The 17,240-nt window shown below is 41.3% G+C and overlaps 1 protein-coding gene across 4 annotated transcripts in view; it reads left to right on the top strand.

Annotated features, from left to right (window-relative positions):
* Nucleotides 1–17,240, top strand: part of ptpra (protein tyrosine phosphatase receptor type A) — a 242,820-nt gene that overhangs the window by 184,180 nt on the left and 41,400 nt on the right. For all 4 annotated transcript variants that reach the window (XM_078223467.1, XM_078223448.1, XM_078223458.1 and 1 more), the window contains 4 exons: nucleotides 3,149–3,185; nucleotides 4,308–4,405; nucleotides 7,192–7,311; nucleotides 11,760–11,926. In XM_078223467.1, the coding sequence (XP_078079593.1) occupies nucleotides 3,149–3,185; nucleotides 4,308–4,405; nucleotides 7,192–7,311; nucleotides 11,760–11,926 (422 nt within the window). The remainder of the gene's footprint in view (nucleotides 1–3,148; nucleotides 3,186–4,307; nucleotides 4,406–7,191; nucleotides 7,312–11,759; nucleotides 11,927–17,240) is intronic.

Raw genomic sequence — 17,240 nt, 5'->3', positions numbered from 1 at the left:
CAGCTGCTTCACCTTCCTACCATCTTCAGAAGTGGCAATGTTCACTGATGATTGCAACAAGACATGGACAACATTGAGGCTTGGGCTGATAAGTGACAAGTAGCATTCATATCACGCAAGAGTCAGGCAATGGCCTTTAACAAGAGGGAAGCTAACCATCTTCCCCTGACATTCTATGGTATTACCATCACTGAATGCCCCAGCCATTGACCAGAAATTTAACTGGACCAATCATTTAAATATTGTGGCTACAAAAGCAAGTCAGAGGTTGGGAATTTTGCGATGACTATCTCGCTTACTGACTCCCCAAAGTTTTCTACAGTCCACAAGGTAGGAATGTTTTGGAATCTTCTCCATTTTTCTTGATGAGCGCACCTTCAACAACGTTCAAGATACTTAATACCATCCAGGACAAGGCAGCCAGCTCAATTGATGGCTATACACGATCTTAAACATTGACTCCCCCCCACCACCAGTACATATGTACCATCATAAACTCAGCAATCCTCCTTTGGCAACATTTTCGAAATCTGACCTCTACCATCTAGAAAGCCAAGGACAGTAGACTCATGAGAAAACCTTGTGGATCCTGGACCCGAATCCCAAAGTATATTATGAGACCAGACCAGACCCAAACAATTTTTCTACTTGCCATCAATGTGAGGATAGGATGCTTTGCTCCAGGAGTATCTCTACTGACAAATTAGGGATCATTTATCAAAACAAGCTTTATTCATAGCACAGTTTAAATATGACTCTAACAAAATGAAGCAGCTTAACAGTTGAACGATGGTATAAAAAAATTAAAGGAAACAACACCAATTTCTAACTTCTCACTATTTCAGCAACAGTCCTCCTAGACTCAAATGCCACTTTAAATACAGGTAGTAAACCCAAGCATACTTGCTATAAATTGTGTTAGCAGCCTTGAAGCTTTCAGAGAGGTTTTGATTTTCAGAGCCACTTGCAGCTTTAAGCAACTCCAGCCAGAACCTGAAAACTTTCTCTGCTACAAAGCTAGCTCCTCTCATTAACCACATCACATGATCCTGTATACCTAAACCCATCTTCCATTCCTTCAATCAAAAAACCCTCCGGGGACCTTTTCATCTACAAACAAAAATTAATTCGCTTTCTTCTAAATAAGCACGAAAGGGCGGCACGGTAGCACAGTGGTTAGCACTGCTGCTTCACAGCTCCAGGGTGCCGGGTTCGATTCCCGGCTCGGGTCACTGTCTGTGTGGAGTTTGCACATTCTCCTCGTGTCTGCGTGGGTTTCCTCCGGGTGCTCCGGTTTCCTCCCACAGTCCAAAGATGTGCGGGTTAGGTTGATTGGCCAGGTTAAAAAAAAATTGCCCCTTAGAGTCCTGGAATGCGTAGGTTAGAGGGATTAGCGGGTAAAATATGTGGGGGTAGGGCCTCGGTGGGATTGTGGTCGGTGCAGACTCGATGGGCCGAATGGCCTCCTTCTGCACTGTAGGGTTTCTATGATTTCTATGAAATGGCTAAAATGAGTAATTATCGTGCTTTCCCAGCTTCTGAGCTGCACATTTTCCAGATACACAGACTATCTGTAGAAAAAAAACCTAAACTTTAAAACAGTCCCTTGTACATAAAATATATCAATACCATGGTATCATCACACACCACCATCTACAAATTCCCCTTCAAGCCACAGACGCACCTTAGTTGCAATTATGTCCCCATCCCTTCAGTGTTGCTGGAACAAAATCCTGGAACTGCCTCTCTAATTGCACTAGATTGTGTGCTGCATTGGTTCAAGTATGTAGCTCACCAACATCTTATCCAGCGCTATTAGAGATGGACAGTAAGTGTTGGCTTTGCCAGTGACATTTACATCCCATGGAAGAAAAATATTACCCATGTTGTGATTCATGTTTAATTTGGAAATAATGTAAAATTACCAAGGCACAGAAGTTAGTCTAGAGCATTCAACCAGACTTAAAAATATGTTCTGAAGGGATTTAAAATTATATAGTATGGTAAACTGTTGAATATATGCAATAGTGTCCATTTTCATCAATTTAATTGGGGGGATGGTGGCGAACTGATAATGTCACCAGACTGGTAGTCCAGAGGTTCAGGCTAATGCTCTAGGGACACGGATTCAAATTCCACCACAGTGGCTGGTGGAATTTAAATTCAATTAAGAAAAATAATCTGGAAGTGAAAGCTAATCTCAGTCCCGGTGGCCATGAAAATTGTCCAATTGTCATAAAAACCCATCAGGCTCACTAACATCCTTTAGGGAAGAAAATCTGCCACCTTTCCCAGACTGATCTACAGATGTATATATGCCTTGCCTTCATGAGATGGCTGCATTAGGTGCAGTTACTGGGTTCAGCATTTTGCAGACTGCCTGATGAATACCTGTACTATTAGTTGCTTAGTAACAGTCTATGCTCATGGAATTTAATTGAGATGCATAAAAACACTTTTAGTAAGGTAATCTAATCTATTCCTCCTGCTTAGTCTTATTGGGTTTTTTGGATAGAATTTTTACCTTTTCCTGAGTTGGCATCAAGAGTAGTTTAATTGTCTGATTTTCAAAATACTCGACTGAAGTGTGGGAGTGGGGGGGGAAGGGAAATAAAGCAATTTTTATAAGCACTGACTATCATGCAGCTTCTTTTGGCTGTAGTGGATTTTAAGTGGTTGACTTGTTCTTTGCTTATGGCAAGATGAGAGTTTTTATGAAATTTCTACTTCGTGGGAGAAGAAAGTTATATCCATAGAGCCAGCAAATTGGTGCAAGTACTTTCTGTAGCCAAGGTGATTTTGTAGAATAGCTAAAGCATTTTCAATCGCATTGGAACATTTTAATGGTTCATGTCTTGACTATTTTTACTTCATGGAATTTGTTGAGTTTCAACCCAATTCACTTTCTCCTTTGTATTTTTTGCCATAGAGTTAACTTAATTGTTGCATTTAGTGTGAGCTTATTTGGTTATTAATTGCAGTTAGCACAAGTGTCACTTGCGGGTTGTTTAGCCCTCTCCTCCACCACCACCACACTAGTGCCATACCTCACCAAGACTTTTATACTTCACTTGGGGAGAGACATCTGCATGGATTTTTTTTTTGATTACGTTGAGTTATATTGATGCTATATTTTCTTTTTTAAAAGGGCTATCAAGAGAAAAACAAGTTTATAGCAGCTCAAGGTAAATCATTAAACTTATTTCAATTTAGACATTTTCTCAATGTGGCTGTCCAATTCTTGCACATGATTGTGATGAAAGTCAAAATGGACGAATTAGCATTTACACAGCACTGAAAGAAGAGGTGTTCATAGATTGAAGTATTTTTGTTGCTAGTCAATTATTAGGTATTTTCATGCAGCTACCTCCTGTTGCATTCTTAAGTTTAAAAATTAAATTAGAGTTTAGCTTTTTAAGTACAGTTATTCGAGACAAAGAAGAGGGAAAGCAGAGAAAGATCAGAAATAGAAAATACTGATGTCCACACACCACTGAAGGAGACACTAATTGTTGCATGAGTTAAATTGGTTGGCAGTGAGATTATACGTTATCCAACTTCATTAGCTGTCAAAAATGCTATTCAGCAAGTTGAGAGAGCAGACAGAATGCATAATCTGTAGTGCCTGTAGAACAGTTAGGAAAAGCATTACAGGTTCACAGTACATAAATGAAGTAGGTTTTTAAACTGTCAAATTTAAGATTAATTTGTTGACTGTCTAAATTAATGGGTTTTTTGATGGGATTATGGTTATTATATAGGAGGAGGCAATTTGGCCTGTTGCGTCTATCCCAATTCTCTGTGAGAGCAACTCAGCTTGTCCCACTCCTCTGCCTTTTCCCCTTAGCCCTGCAATGTTTTTCTCTTCAGATAATTATCAATTCAATTTTTAAAACCACAATTGAATCTGCCTCCTCCACTTTCTCAAGCAGTGCAGTCCAGATCCAAACCATGTGTTGCATAATACCATTTTGTCTCATGATGCTTTTGGTTCTTTTGTCATTCAACTTAAGCCACTATCTATCTATCTTGGGAAAATAGGATGGAATTGACAGATTGGAGATTATGAATTAGGAAATCAAAGGAAATGGCCTGCTATATTTATTTGCCTTTGGTGAATGAGTGTTTTAATTTATCAATGGTTTGAATTTACTGTTTTGAATGTTTGTTCAGCACTCGAGCTTGAAGAGTTTTTTGTAGTGTTTTCTGGATTTGGTTTCTGTTATTTAGCGGCAAGAATCCTACCAAACCTATAACGTGTCATTTGAGTAGATAATTTATGCTCTTTCCCTTCCAATATCTTTCAGGGCCAAAGGAAGAAACTGTGAATGACTTCTGGAGGATGATATGGGAGCAAAACACAGCAACGATTGTCATGGTGACAAACCTGAAAGAGAGAAAAGAGGTAATGCTGTTACATGAGATTATTTATGTATTGTACATGATAAATGTGTGCCCTTTACATCACACCTGAGTAAAAATATGTGAAAGTACATTCAAGTAATCTTTTAATACTCAGCATAAATAAAGCGTTTTAAAAATGAAGATATAAATAAACTGCATAAGGTCCCTGAGATCACCAAACACATCACCTTTGCATTCTGCAGAATAGTTTGTTCCTACATATTGTTCATATTGTATAAAGCTGAAGACTGAACGGAAAGTTTACTGAGCTGTACAGATTAGCCATGTAAATGCTTAATAATTTCAACAAACCTGTGATGAATGAAGAATTACAGAAATGAAGTGGTGATTGTAATCGTGATATTCAAAGAAGATTAAAAGAACAACAGCAGTGGGGAAAAGACTCCAAACACTTGTATACAATATGTATATTTATATATGGCCCTATCTGTATTCACTTGAAGTATCATATATGTGGTAGTTTCTGAAGAAATAGATCATCCCCTCGATGATATTCCACCACTGTACTGGGATTTTTTTGGAACTATATGTACATGATCCAAATAGGTTTCAGACTATCCTTGCTATAGTCCTGAGGGCTCCATAGTCAAAAATTGTATAAAATGAAAAGAAAGCTAGCTGAACTAAAATTTCAAATGTTAATAAAACTGCAAAAGAAGACAACAAATGGAAAGGCATCATACTCACTATGTTCAATAATTTGTTAATTCATTCTAATATTTAACATAACTACTTGATAAATTTAAAAATAGCATCCTGAGTTGGCTGATAACTCGCATGTGATTCAGAATAATGTCGACAGTGAGCGTTTGATTCCTGTTCCACTGAGGTAGACTTGGGCCCTGTCCCCTCGCATTGCCCCCTCAGTGGAACACGAGACCATTAAAAGCTGCTAAAATGAACAGATCAGATCAGGATGAAGCATCAGTGAGCTGACGACCTGCCTTCGAGCAATGCACTCATGGAATCAAATGGAATCAAAATGTTCTCTCAGTTTACACACCCACTTATTTCTCCTTGAACAAAATCCATCTATTTGTATTTTAAGATAATATAATTACTTACTCGGAAATATATAGCTATTGCTGGGGTCAAAATCCTGGAACTCACTTCCTAACAGCACTGTGGATGTACCTACACCACACGGATTGCAGCGGTTCAAGAAGGCAGCTCACCATCATCTTCTCGAGGGTAATTATGGATGGGCAATAAATGCTGGACTATCAATGTAAGGTCATGCGCAATGGAACAGGAAATTTGTATGCAATGGACAAGTGTTCAAAATAGTAAAAGATGCAATTTTTATGCAACAATTTACCAAAAGTAACACCTGGAAAGCTAACAATGCAACATCTGGAAGGATATTTAATCAAACAAGTCAATTTGAACTTCTCAAAACCGTTGATCAGGGTCCTTTAAACTCTGCATAGTTATGAGTACCCCACCTTTAAAAGTATAAATCAAAGAGAAAATAGTATGGAAATTATCCCAGTCTTCAGGATTTTCCAGTTTTCCTCTGTTTTGTGCTCCTCACTGGACAGATATTGTAAGGTACAGTTCCTTTGGCAAAATCAAATGTCTGGACCTTATTGGAGGGACTCTTTCTTCAAGCGTAAATTTCCACATTGAATGCAAATGGAATATTCAAAGCTGAAGGTAATCGCAACTGAGTTTGACCTCACGGTTCACTGAACTTGTTCAAGATTCAGTGGTCTGAAATTGGGTTACTATTGCAGAATATGTATTTTTGTCCTCTTTTGCTTAGAGAGTATTTACATATCCTGCTTCTAATTTACAAAACAATGAAAAAATTTTGAATATATTCACATCTTCATCATGCTGAATGATATGTACAATGGTCTAGTTTGGATTTTTTTAGTGTGATTTGTTTATTGCATTGTGGGCAGCACGATGGCATAATGGTTAGCACTACTGCCTCACAGTGCCAGGACCTGGGTTCAATTCCGGTTTGAGTCACTGCCTGTGCAGATTCTGCATGCTTTACCCGTGTTTGTGTGGGTTTCCTCCCACAGTCCGAAAGACGTACTGGTTAGCTGCATTGGCCATGCTAAATTCTCCCTCAGTGTACCTGAACAGGCACTGGAGTGTGGCGACTAGGGGATTTTCACAATTGCAGTGTTAATGCAAGCCTACTTGTGACAATAAATAAAATAAAATATATTCTTTAATGGGATGTGGGCGAGGCTGGCTGGGCCCAGCATTTATTGCCCATCCCTAAACTGCCCTCTATTTCAGATTACATTTGAGAGTCAACCACATTGCTGTGGCTTTGGAGTCATATGTAGGTCAGACCAAGTAAGGACAGCAGATTTCCTTCCCTTAAGGGCATTAGTGAACCAGATGGGTTTTTCTGACAATTGTTTCATGGTCATCATTAGACTTTTAATTTCAGATTTTTATTGAATTCAAATTTCACTATCAGCCGTGGTGGGATTTGAACTCTGGTCCCCTGGGTCTCTGGATTACTAGTCCAGGGATAATACCACTAGGTCACTGCCTCCTCAAATTGTCTGTTCTGAAGGAGCTCACTTCCATCTTTCTGTGTGTACTCTCTGATTCGTGGCCCACTAGCTACTCTGTGCCAGCTCAGGTAGTAAATTGGTAACTATTTGACCCTGGTGACAGTCACGATAGAATTTTAACAGATATGATACTCTTCAACTGCAGTTAAAGTAATAATCAGCATGCTTTTTGTTCCAAAAGCTTGTCATCTAAGCACCATAAGTGCTCTGATTTGTGTTCCAGTGCAAATGTGCCCAGTACTGGCCAGACCAGGGTTGTTGGACATATGGGAACATCCGAGTGTCTGTGGAAGACATGATGGTGCTGGTGGACTACACCATCCGCAAGTTCTGCATTCAGCAAGTAAGTCTTTTAAGTTTGGTTCGGTATCTAGATGTGAAAATATTTTAAAATTGTTGATTTGTTTCACTTGAGAACTGTGTTTACACTGATTGGAAAGCATATAGACACTGGTTTTAGTCATTATTATATGGAGTTCATAAGAAGCTGATTTGGCATATGATATTAGAATAATTCATGCTGGCCACCAGCATTGTCTTAACTGGCTGTTCCTTCAACTCATAGAACCATAGACCTTCTCGTGTGCTGCAAGATTGCATTGATAAATCATGCCTGAACTAGCTCTTTTAAGGAACCATCCAAATTGTTTCACCCCCGCCCTCTGCTCTTTCCCCATAGTTCTGAATATGTTTCCACATTCACTTAGCAATTCCTATTGCATCTCCTCCATCATCCTTTTAAGGCAATTCTTTCCAGCTCATAACAAAAACATTTCCATCTACCATCCACTTCTTTTGTCAATTATCTCGAATCTGTGTACTCTGGTTAACAGCATAAAAGCATTTAGTTGCAATAGATTCCCCGTAATTTTGTTTTTTCCATTGCATTTCTGTCTTGTTTCATTGCGAAGAGAATGCAGTTAAGTATTATTTACTACTGGACTAGTAATCCAGATGCCTGGACTAGTAACCAAAAGAATATACATTCAACACATCCAATGATGATTGACAAATCTTTATTAAAAAAGCAGTATCAATAAAAGTAACAATGAAACTTGTTTAAGATTATTATAGAAACCCAACTGGTTCACTAATATCCTTTTTAGAGAAGGAAATTTGCTCCCATCTCTTGATTCACTTTTAACTGCCCTTTGAAGTAACTTAGCAAGACACTTACTACAAGAATATAGCAACACTTCAGGGCAACTAGTGAATTAAGTGTTGGCCATAGGAGAACGCACATTTCCAAGAATGAAACATTTAACAAAACTGAAAGAAGAACCTAGTAGAGTTTAAAAACCCAAATCAATGTGCACTCTTTTCTAAACTCTAGAAGGACTGAGCCTTAATGTCACTATAGATTTAAGGCCTTATGCAACATGTAATTTAATAAATCTATCATGTTGGGAGGGCTCTAAACTAACTTGGCAGATGTGTGGGATCCAAGAGAGAATATTAAAGAGGAATATCAGGGTGCACAAAACACTGGGAGTGACAGATAGCACCAGTGTATAGAATAGTAAGTTAATAGGTGGAGTCAGAGTAAGGGAGAAAGTAATGAAGTCTAAATCCGGATTACTGTGCGTGCAATGCAAACATACATGTGAATGCAAAGAGTATATTGAAAAAGGTTGGAGAATTACAGGCACAGATCGTTGTGTGGAAATATGATGTGGTGATAACAGACACTTGGCTCAATGAAGGACAGGACTGTGTGTTAAATATTCCTGGGTACTTGGTGTTCAAAAAGATAGGAAAGGAAAGAAACGAAAGGTGGTGGCATTAGTTAAGGCGAGCATTGCAGGGCTGGAGAAAGGGGATGTCCTAAAAGATTCAAAGACAGAATCAATTTGGCTAGAGCCAAGAACCAAAAAGGGTGCAATTACTTTGCTTGGTGTAGTCAAAGGCCACCAACTAGTGAGAAGGATGTAGAAGAACAAATTTGTGTAGAAATTAGAGATGCAAACATCTATGCAAACATTATAGAGTAATTATAATGGCGGACTTTCATTCACCAAACAGACTGGGTGACACGATGGTTAGCAGTGTCACAGTGCCAGAGACCCGGGTTCAATTCTGGCCTTCGGTGACTGACTGTGTGGAGTTTGCACATTCTCCCCCTGCTCCGGTTTCCCCTCACAGTCCAAAAATGTGCAGGTTAGGTGAATTGGCCATGCTAAATTGTTCCTAAGTGTCCCAAGATGTGTAAGTTAGGTGGATTAGCCATGGTAAATGTGTGGGGCTACAGGGATAGGGCCTGGGTAAGATATTCTGTCAGAAGGTCAGTGCAGACTCGATGGGTCGAATAGCCTCTTCTGCACTGTAGAGACTCTGATTCTATGAGAGTGATAGTGTAAATGAGGAAGAAGGGCAAACTTTCCTAGACTGTGTTTAGGACAGTTTTCTACAGCAGTACGTGTGCAGTCCAAAAAGAAAGGATGCACCATTGGACCTGGTTCTTGGAAATGAGGTGGGCCAAGTAAATCAAATGTCATAGAATCCCTGCAGTGCAGAAAGAGGCCATTCAGCCCATCAAGCCTGCACCGACAACAATCCCACCCAGGCCCTAACCACATAACCCCACATATTGCCCTGCTAATCCCCCTAACACTAAGGGGCATTTTAGCATGGCCAATGCACCTAACCAGCATGTCTTTCAGATTGTGAAAGGAAACTGGAGCCCCTGGAGGAAACCCATGCAGCCACGGGGAGAATGTGCAGACTCCGCACAGACAGTGACCCAAGCTGGGAATTGAACTTGGGTTCCTGGCGCTGTGAGGCAGCCGTGCCACCTGCCCCAGGAGGAGGAGTAGGGCTGATTATGGATCTAAAAGGGGATTTACAAATGGAGGCAGGGGACATGACAGAGGTATTAAGTTAATACTTTGCATCTGCCTTCACACCAAGGAGGTGGAAATTATCAGGGCCATGGTAACAGAGGAGGAAACTCTGTCACTGGAAAGGCTCAAAATTGAGAAGAAAGGGCATAATTTTCTCATATTTTGATTGTGTCAACTCAGGTGGGGAAAGTGACACCTCACCAGCAACCTCAGCTCCTGACAGATTGAGACATGATCTAATAAAAATGAAAAAAGGAACCCCACCCACCTTCCCCATTGACACTGGGCTAAAAACGAGGGTGGAAGATCCCTCCCAGCATGTTAGATAGATTTGGCACTTAAAGTTGAATGACACTAGGATTGAATGAGATGCATTCAAGGATAATGCAGGAAATGTAGATTGGAAATTTGAGGGGTACAGGCCATAACCTTCCTATCTTCTCCAGACTCGGCAGAGGTGCCAGAGGACTGGAGAATTGCAAACATTACATTTTGTTCAAAAAATGTTACAAGTTTAAGCCCAAAAATTACAGACCAGTCACTTTTTAATGATGGCCAAGCTTCTAGAAACAATTATTCAGGATAGAATTAGTAGTCATATGGAAAAATGTGGATTGACCGGGAAGAGCCAGCCTGCATTTCTAAAGGGGAAATCAAATTTAACAAACTTGCTGGAGTTTTTCGTAAAGGAAACAAGAGACGAGATGAGGGCGATGCTGTTTGTGTGGTGTACATGGACTTTCAAAGGCCATTCATTCAATACAGTGCCACACAACAGACTGGGAAAAGCTCATGGGATGAAGTGGACAACAGCAATGTGAATAAAAATTAGCTGAGTAACAGAAAACTGTGATGGTCGATTCATATTTTTCTGACCGGAGGAAGATCTGTAGTGGAGTTCCTCGAGGCTTGGTATTGGGACCCTTGCTTTTCCTGATGTATGTTAATGATCCAGATCTTGATGTGCAAGGGACAAATTTCAAAGTTAGTTGATGACACAAAGCTAGGAAGCATCGTAAGCAGTGTAGAACTTCAAAAGAACATAGACAAGTTAGTGGAGTGGGCAGAAAGGTGACAAATGAAGTTCAATGCAAAGCAGCAAGTTGATACAATTTGGTAGGAAGAACTTGGGCAGACAATATAAAATAATGGTACAATTCTTAAGAGGGTGCAGGAGCAGAGGGACCTCTTACATGTGTATAGATCATTGTGTATATGTGCATAGATCATTGAAGGTGGCAGGAAAGGTGGAACGTGTAGTTAAAGCATATAGTATTCTGGGCTTTATTAGTCGGGACATAGCGTTCAAAAGCAAGAAGGTTATGCTGAACAAGACTGAAAAAAGAGAAACTGCTCCCCCTCATAAAAGGATCGAGGACGAGAGAGCACAGATTTAGTGATTTGCAAAAGAAGCAAACGTGAAGGGAGGAAAAACCTTTCCATATAGATAGTGGTTCAGACCTGGAAGTGAGATGGAGGCAGTTTCAGTCAAGGCATTCAAGATGATTATTTGAATAGAAATGATGTGCAAAGGTACAGAAAAAAGGCAGAAGAATGGCACCTAATCCGAAGCTCACTTGGAGAGCCAATACAGACACAATGGGTCAAATGGTCTCCTGTGCAGTAATACTTCAGTGATAATAAGACATAATTTTAATTCAAATGCTATTTAAGATAAAGCAGGAAAACAGGGCAAAAGGATATACGCTGGAAGAGACATATAGTAAAAGTTTCTTTGTGCAAATATGCACAGCACTTAAATTGGTGCTCTCAGTTAGTATGAGGGTCAAAATTGTTTGATTCTTTGAAGAGTCAGTTGACTGGTCTCAGAATTAATTAACTTTTTAAAATCCTGGGTGAATGAGATGAAATGGGCCAAATGGCCTCACTCATTGGTATTTGTGGTGCGCTTTGTTTTCAGCAATTCTTTTTCCCCCTTCCATTTCTATAGGTAGGAGATGTAATGAATAAGAAACCTCAGCGACTGGTTACTCAGTTCCATTTTACCAGTTGGCCTGACTTTGGAGTTCCATTTACCCCAATTGGCATGCTCAAATTTCTGAAGAAGGTGAAGACGTGCAACCCATCCTTTGCAGGTGCCATTGTTGTGCATTGCAGGTCAGTATGTTTTTAAATTAGTTCTTACTGGATTTCTGTTTTGATGGAAAGGATTCACAAAGGTTTAAATTTCCCTTCCTTCATTTCATGGCATGGTAGTGGAATGGGGGTCATGGGAGCAGTAAACTGGTAAGAGTTCTGTGCATTAATGCAAGCAACACAAAGAAAACTAAAACAAAAAGAAAATTAACATTTATATAGCACTTTTTATAACCACCTGACCTCAGTGCTTTACATCCAATTAAGTACTTGAAGTGTAGTCACTATTGTACAAAACGTGGCATCTAGTATTGGATGTTTTTTGGATCTTGCAACTATAGACTGGTTGAGTACGGTCTATATTCTGCCTGTTACAAACAACCAAAGGAACATGCTGTTTGATTCGTCAGCCAATTACTGGGATGTCTGGCCTGTCATTGCACTAGCAGTGTCTTTTTGGACTGACGGATGTCAGGCAGATGTCTTTTTGGATTGACAGACTGTTGGTGGAAAATACTACTCGTATAGAAATGTGGGCATCATTGGCTGGATCAACATTTGTTACCCATCCCTAATTGCCCTTTAACTGAGTGGCTTGCTCGGTCATTTCCAAGTCAACCACATTGCTGTAGGTCTGGAATCACATGGAGGCCAGACCAGGTAAGGATGACAGATTTCATTCCCTAAAGGATATAAGTGAACCAGATGAATTTTTACGATAATGGTTTAATGGTCATCATTAGAATTTTAGTTCCAGACTGTTTATTGAATTTAAATTTTGCCATCTGCCATGGTGGGATTTGAACACAGGCCATTGCCCTGGGTCTCTGGATTACTCATCCAGGGATAATACCACTACACTACCATCACTGCCTCCCCTAGGGCTAGGTCCCTATTTACAAGATTGTTGATAAGACCAATCTTATTGTGCATGAAGCTATATAAATCCTAATATGTATGTTGGCTGGTGAAGGTAAGCATGCAGTAGACAGTGGTGGAAAAAATCATTCGCGGATTTCTCAAAAAGCATGTTGAGGGAGGGAGCATTTGGGCTGCTCTATTTCAAAAATCTACTGTTAGATGTGATTCCGTGATTAGGCAGCACATGCTGAACAATCCCAAGTGTGCTAATAGTTACACTAACAAATTTGAGAGTTGAGCTCATAAGATTGATCATTTATGCTTGCTAGTAGTGACATATATTGATAAGCAGAGAGCCGTTATCTGCAAACAAAATGAAAATGTTCAAGCCTTGTGTCTTTTTTTGAATTACCCAGGAATTTGGGGACCCAATAGTTCTTCTTACTTTTTCCATCAGTCAACTTGCCGACCAGTCTGTACTTTTTCGACTGCAGTATAAATTGTCGTGATCGTTTGAAAATTGGTATTTTTGTATTTGTCCTGATGAGTGCGAGACAAAAGCTTCATGCATCTTCAGCAGTATTAAAATATTTTACTGGCTCTGAATGTGCTGGCGGTTTTGAGTAATTGATAGAAGATTAGGTAACCAACATACCCACCTTGTAGCTATTAAAGATCATTCCACCTGCCCTTCAGCACATAGAACCCCCATTTCTTTTCATTTCTGGTCGTCCCTTCTATCAACAGTGCCAAGATCTGCAGACAGCAGAATATGCTCGATCTGAAGCCTGACTGGCTTGTTATTTTTATAAAATAGGGTGGGCAACTGTTCATTAAAGGAGTGGTTGGACAAAAATAAGTCAATTTTAGGTTTGGTGATTTGACAGGAGACCATTCTGCATATTTCTCTTCCTTCCCTATCCTGGGATTGCTCTTTTTCTTTGGCCTGCAATAGGATGGAAGTCACTATTATATATTGGCTCTTGACTTCTTTGCTGGAATTTTACCACCCTGCCCGTCAGGGAATCGGAGTGGGCGAGGGGTGTACAATAGAAATGTCCGTTGACCTCGGGCGGGATTTTCCGGTCTCCGGTCGAGCGAGGCCGTAAAATCCTGCCCCTTATTTTTGACTTTGTGCTAATTTGGGAAAAAATGTCTGCATGCACCAAATGGAAATAATCTTCTTTGTATGCTTTTTGACCTACATTTCTTAAAATTCTATCATTTGCTCTTATGTTTTGTACAGACTGTATATTTTTGGTGGAAGGATTCTCAGCATTAACTTATTTGTATGTTTACGATTGTTAACTTGAACCAGTATTTTCTTGTCAGGAGAATTTTGTTCAGAAACATTTAGCAGAATGTTGCCTGGGCTCTCACTGCCACCTTGTGGAACTATTGGTGCATTTAATTTGTCAACTTGAACGAGTGCTTGTAATGAGAATTTTGTTTCGAAACATTTAGCGGAATATTGTCCAGGTTATAACTGCCACCTTGTGGAGTTTCAAGATATTGTGTACCTCATGTAAGTCATAGATTCCTACAGTGCAGAAGGAGGCCATTCGGCCCATCGAGTCTGCACCGACCACAATCCCACCCAAGCCCTATCCCCATTACCCTGTGCATTTACCCTAGCTAGTCCCCCTGGCACTAAGGGGCAATTTAGCCTGGCCAATCCACCTAACCCGTACATCTTTGGACTGTGGGAGGAAACCGGAGCACCCGCAGGAATCCCACACAGACACGGGGAGAACATGCAAACTCCACACAGACAGTGACCCAAGCTGGGCATCGAACCCGAGTCCCTGGCGCTGTGAGGCAGCAGTGCTCACCACTCTGATATCGTAGCCTGTTTAGTCAATGCTGAAAGATTTAGTTTCAAAGAAAATTCAAGGGTCTGAAAGTATTGTCATCTCCCAAGCCCATGCCCATCTTTCTGGCAACTATCTGTTCTCCAATCCAGTTTCTGCCAAAGTATCTAAACAGCAATAATCAGAATTACCAATGCCGTCCTCCACGAATGGGCTATTTTCGCTATCCAGCAGAATTCTGACTTGCAGCCCGGAATTCTGCCCGTTTATTTTTTCCGACCTCTGCCTGGCCAGGAGGAGCTGTCATTTAGTCCTTCTCTCTGTAATCCGCCACCTACTCTCACCTGGTTTTGACTTCCCATTAATCCAATTACAGCCCGGTGAATATTTGTGATTGGGAGATGTAGAGGCCATGCCCCCTGTACTCCTATGTGCAGCCTGCAGGTCATTTTACTGGTCTGATGCAGGAGTCGCTGCCACTGGCACTTGACAGCTGGATGTTCTGCCCAATCCAATCAGAAGCCCTGTTACCGATAGAGTGACTCGGTCTCAACCTAATCACAGCCTGCCACTCAGCTTCAGACTCTGGCTGTGACAGCAAAACAGAGGCAGAGAGATTCCAGCCAATTGTGTTCTCGGCCACACCCACCATTGAAACCAGTCATTACTTTCCACCACCTCTGGCTTGACCTACTTGGAACCCTGATGCTATCCAAGCGTCCAGGTGTGGTTCAGTGGCACAGTGGTTATCACTGCTGCCTCACAGCACCAGGGACCAGGGTTCAATTCTGGTGTTGGATGACTGTGTGGAGTTTCATGCGGGTGCTCCCATTTCCTCCCACAGTCCAAAGATAAGGTTGATTGGCCATGCTAAATTGCCCCCTGGGATCAGGGGGATTAGCACGGTAAATACGTGGAGTTATGCAGATAATGTCTGGGTCGGATTAACGTTGGTGCAGGCTCAATGGGCAAATAGCCTCCTTCTGCCCTGTAAGAATTCTTTGATGGAAGAGGTGGCATCCCAGTCCTCTGGCCTCTGAGTCCTTGGGACTTGCGCTCTTATTCCCTTCCTCAACAGTGTGAATCTAAGTGGCACCATCCAAGGAGGTGCTGCAGCTACCCACTGTAGGGAAGTGGCAGCGACAAAGAGCCGAGTCCTGGAAAGGTGGAGGAGTCCATATGGGGGAGGGTGGTGAGGATAAGTGAGTGAGGCTGCATGGAGTATGAGGGAAGGGTTGAGTGATGCATTTTGGAAGAACTAATGTAGGGGGGAGTTATACAATAAATGGCAGAGCCATCAAGAGTATAGAAACACAGAGGGACCTAGGTGTGCAAGTCCACAAATCCTTGAAGGTGGCAGCACAGGTGGAGAAGGTGGTGAAGAAGGCATATGGTATGCTTGCCTTTATAGGACGGGGTATAGAGTATAAAAGCTGGAGTCTGATGTTGCAGCTGTATAGAACGCTGGTTAGACCACATTTGGAGTACTGCGTCCAGTCCTGGTCGCTGCACTACCAGAAGGACGTGGAGGCTTTAGAGAGAGTGCAGAGAAGGTTTACCAGGATGTTGCCTGGTATGGAGGGTCTTAGCTATGAGGAGAGATTGGGTAAACTGGGGTTGTTCTCCCTGGAAAGACGGAGAATGAGGGGAGACCTAATAGAGGTGTACAAAATTATGAAGGGTATAGATAGGGTGAACAGTGGGAAGCTTTTTCCCAGGTCGGAGGTGACGATCACGAGGGGTCACGGGCTCAAGATGAGAGGGGCGAGGTATAACACAGATATCAGAGGGACGTTTTTTACACAGAGTGGTGGGGGCCTGGAATGCGCTGCCAAGTAGGGTGGTGGAGGCAGACACGCCAGCATCGTTTAAGACTTATCTGGATAGTCACATGAGCAGTCTGGGAATGGAGGGATACAAACGAATGGTCTAGTTGGACCAATGAGCGGCGCAGGCTTGGAGGGCCGAAGGGCCTGTTTCCTGTGCTGTACTGTTCTTTGTTCTTTGAATGGGAGCTGGGTAGGGAGGGATGGCACAACTGAGACACTTATGGAGGGGAAGGGTTGAGTGGGTGGGGAGGGCGTAAGTGATAGAGGGTGTTTGGGAAGAGGTGCTGCTATTTGAGTATGAGGCAGAGGAGGTTGGTTGGAAAGAGGGCTAGATGTGGGGAGAGAAGGGCTGATAAATATGTGTGGGTTGCTGGAGGGAAAAGGGTTTCACTAGCTCTTTGTCACCAGGGAATATGGAGACTTTGGCTGAAACTTGCATGAGTATATAAAATAAAAACATTTTTACAAAGCACTTTAAAAACACCGATACTCATCTTTTATATGATCTATTGTTATATATGATGTGTGTTCTTGAATAATTATATGCTGAATGTTATTATTGCTGCTGTACTGCTGTTTTGTTTTTGCTCACATCTGGTTCCAGGAGGGTTTTTTTTAAATATAGATCCTCATTCATGGAATGTGGGCATCACTGGGAAGGTCAACCTTTTACCCCATCCCTTATTACCCTAGAAAAGGTAGTGGTGAGTTAAACGGGATCACATTGGAAAATAGTTTGCTAAGTGCTGCAGTAGACCTTTGCTTCATTTCACATGTAGATAATCTAATATAGTCATGTTCTGTTGGTTCTTCATGAGCATTACATTGAATGCT

Source organism: Mustelus asterias, chromosome 1, assembly GCF_964213995.1.
Source record: "Mustelus asterias chromosome 1, sMusAst1.hap1.1, whole genome shotgun sequence".
Classification (NCBI taxonomy): Eukaryota; Metazoa; Chordata; class Chondrichthyes; order Carcharhiniformes; family Triakidae; genus Mustelus; species Mustelus asterias.
Note: the sequence above shows the minus strand (reverse complement) of the source record. Positions and strands in the feature narration are given on the sequence as shown.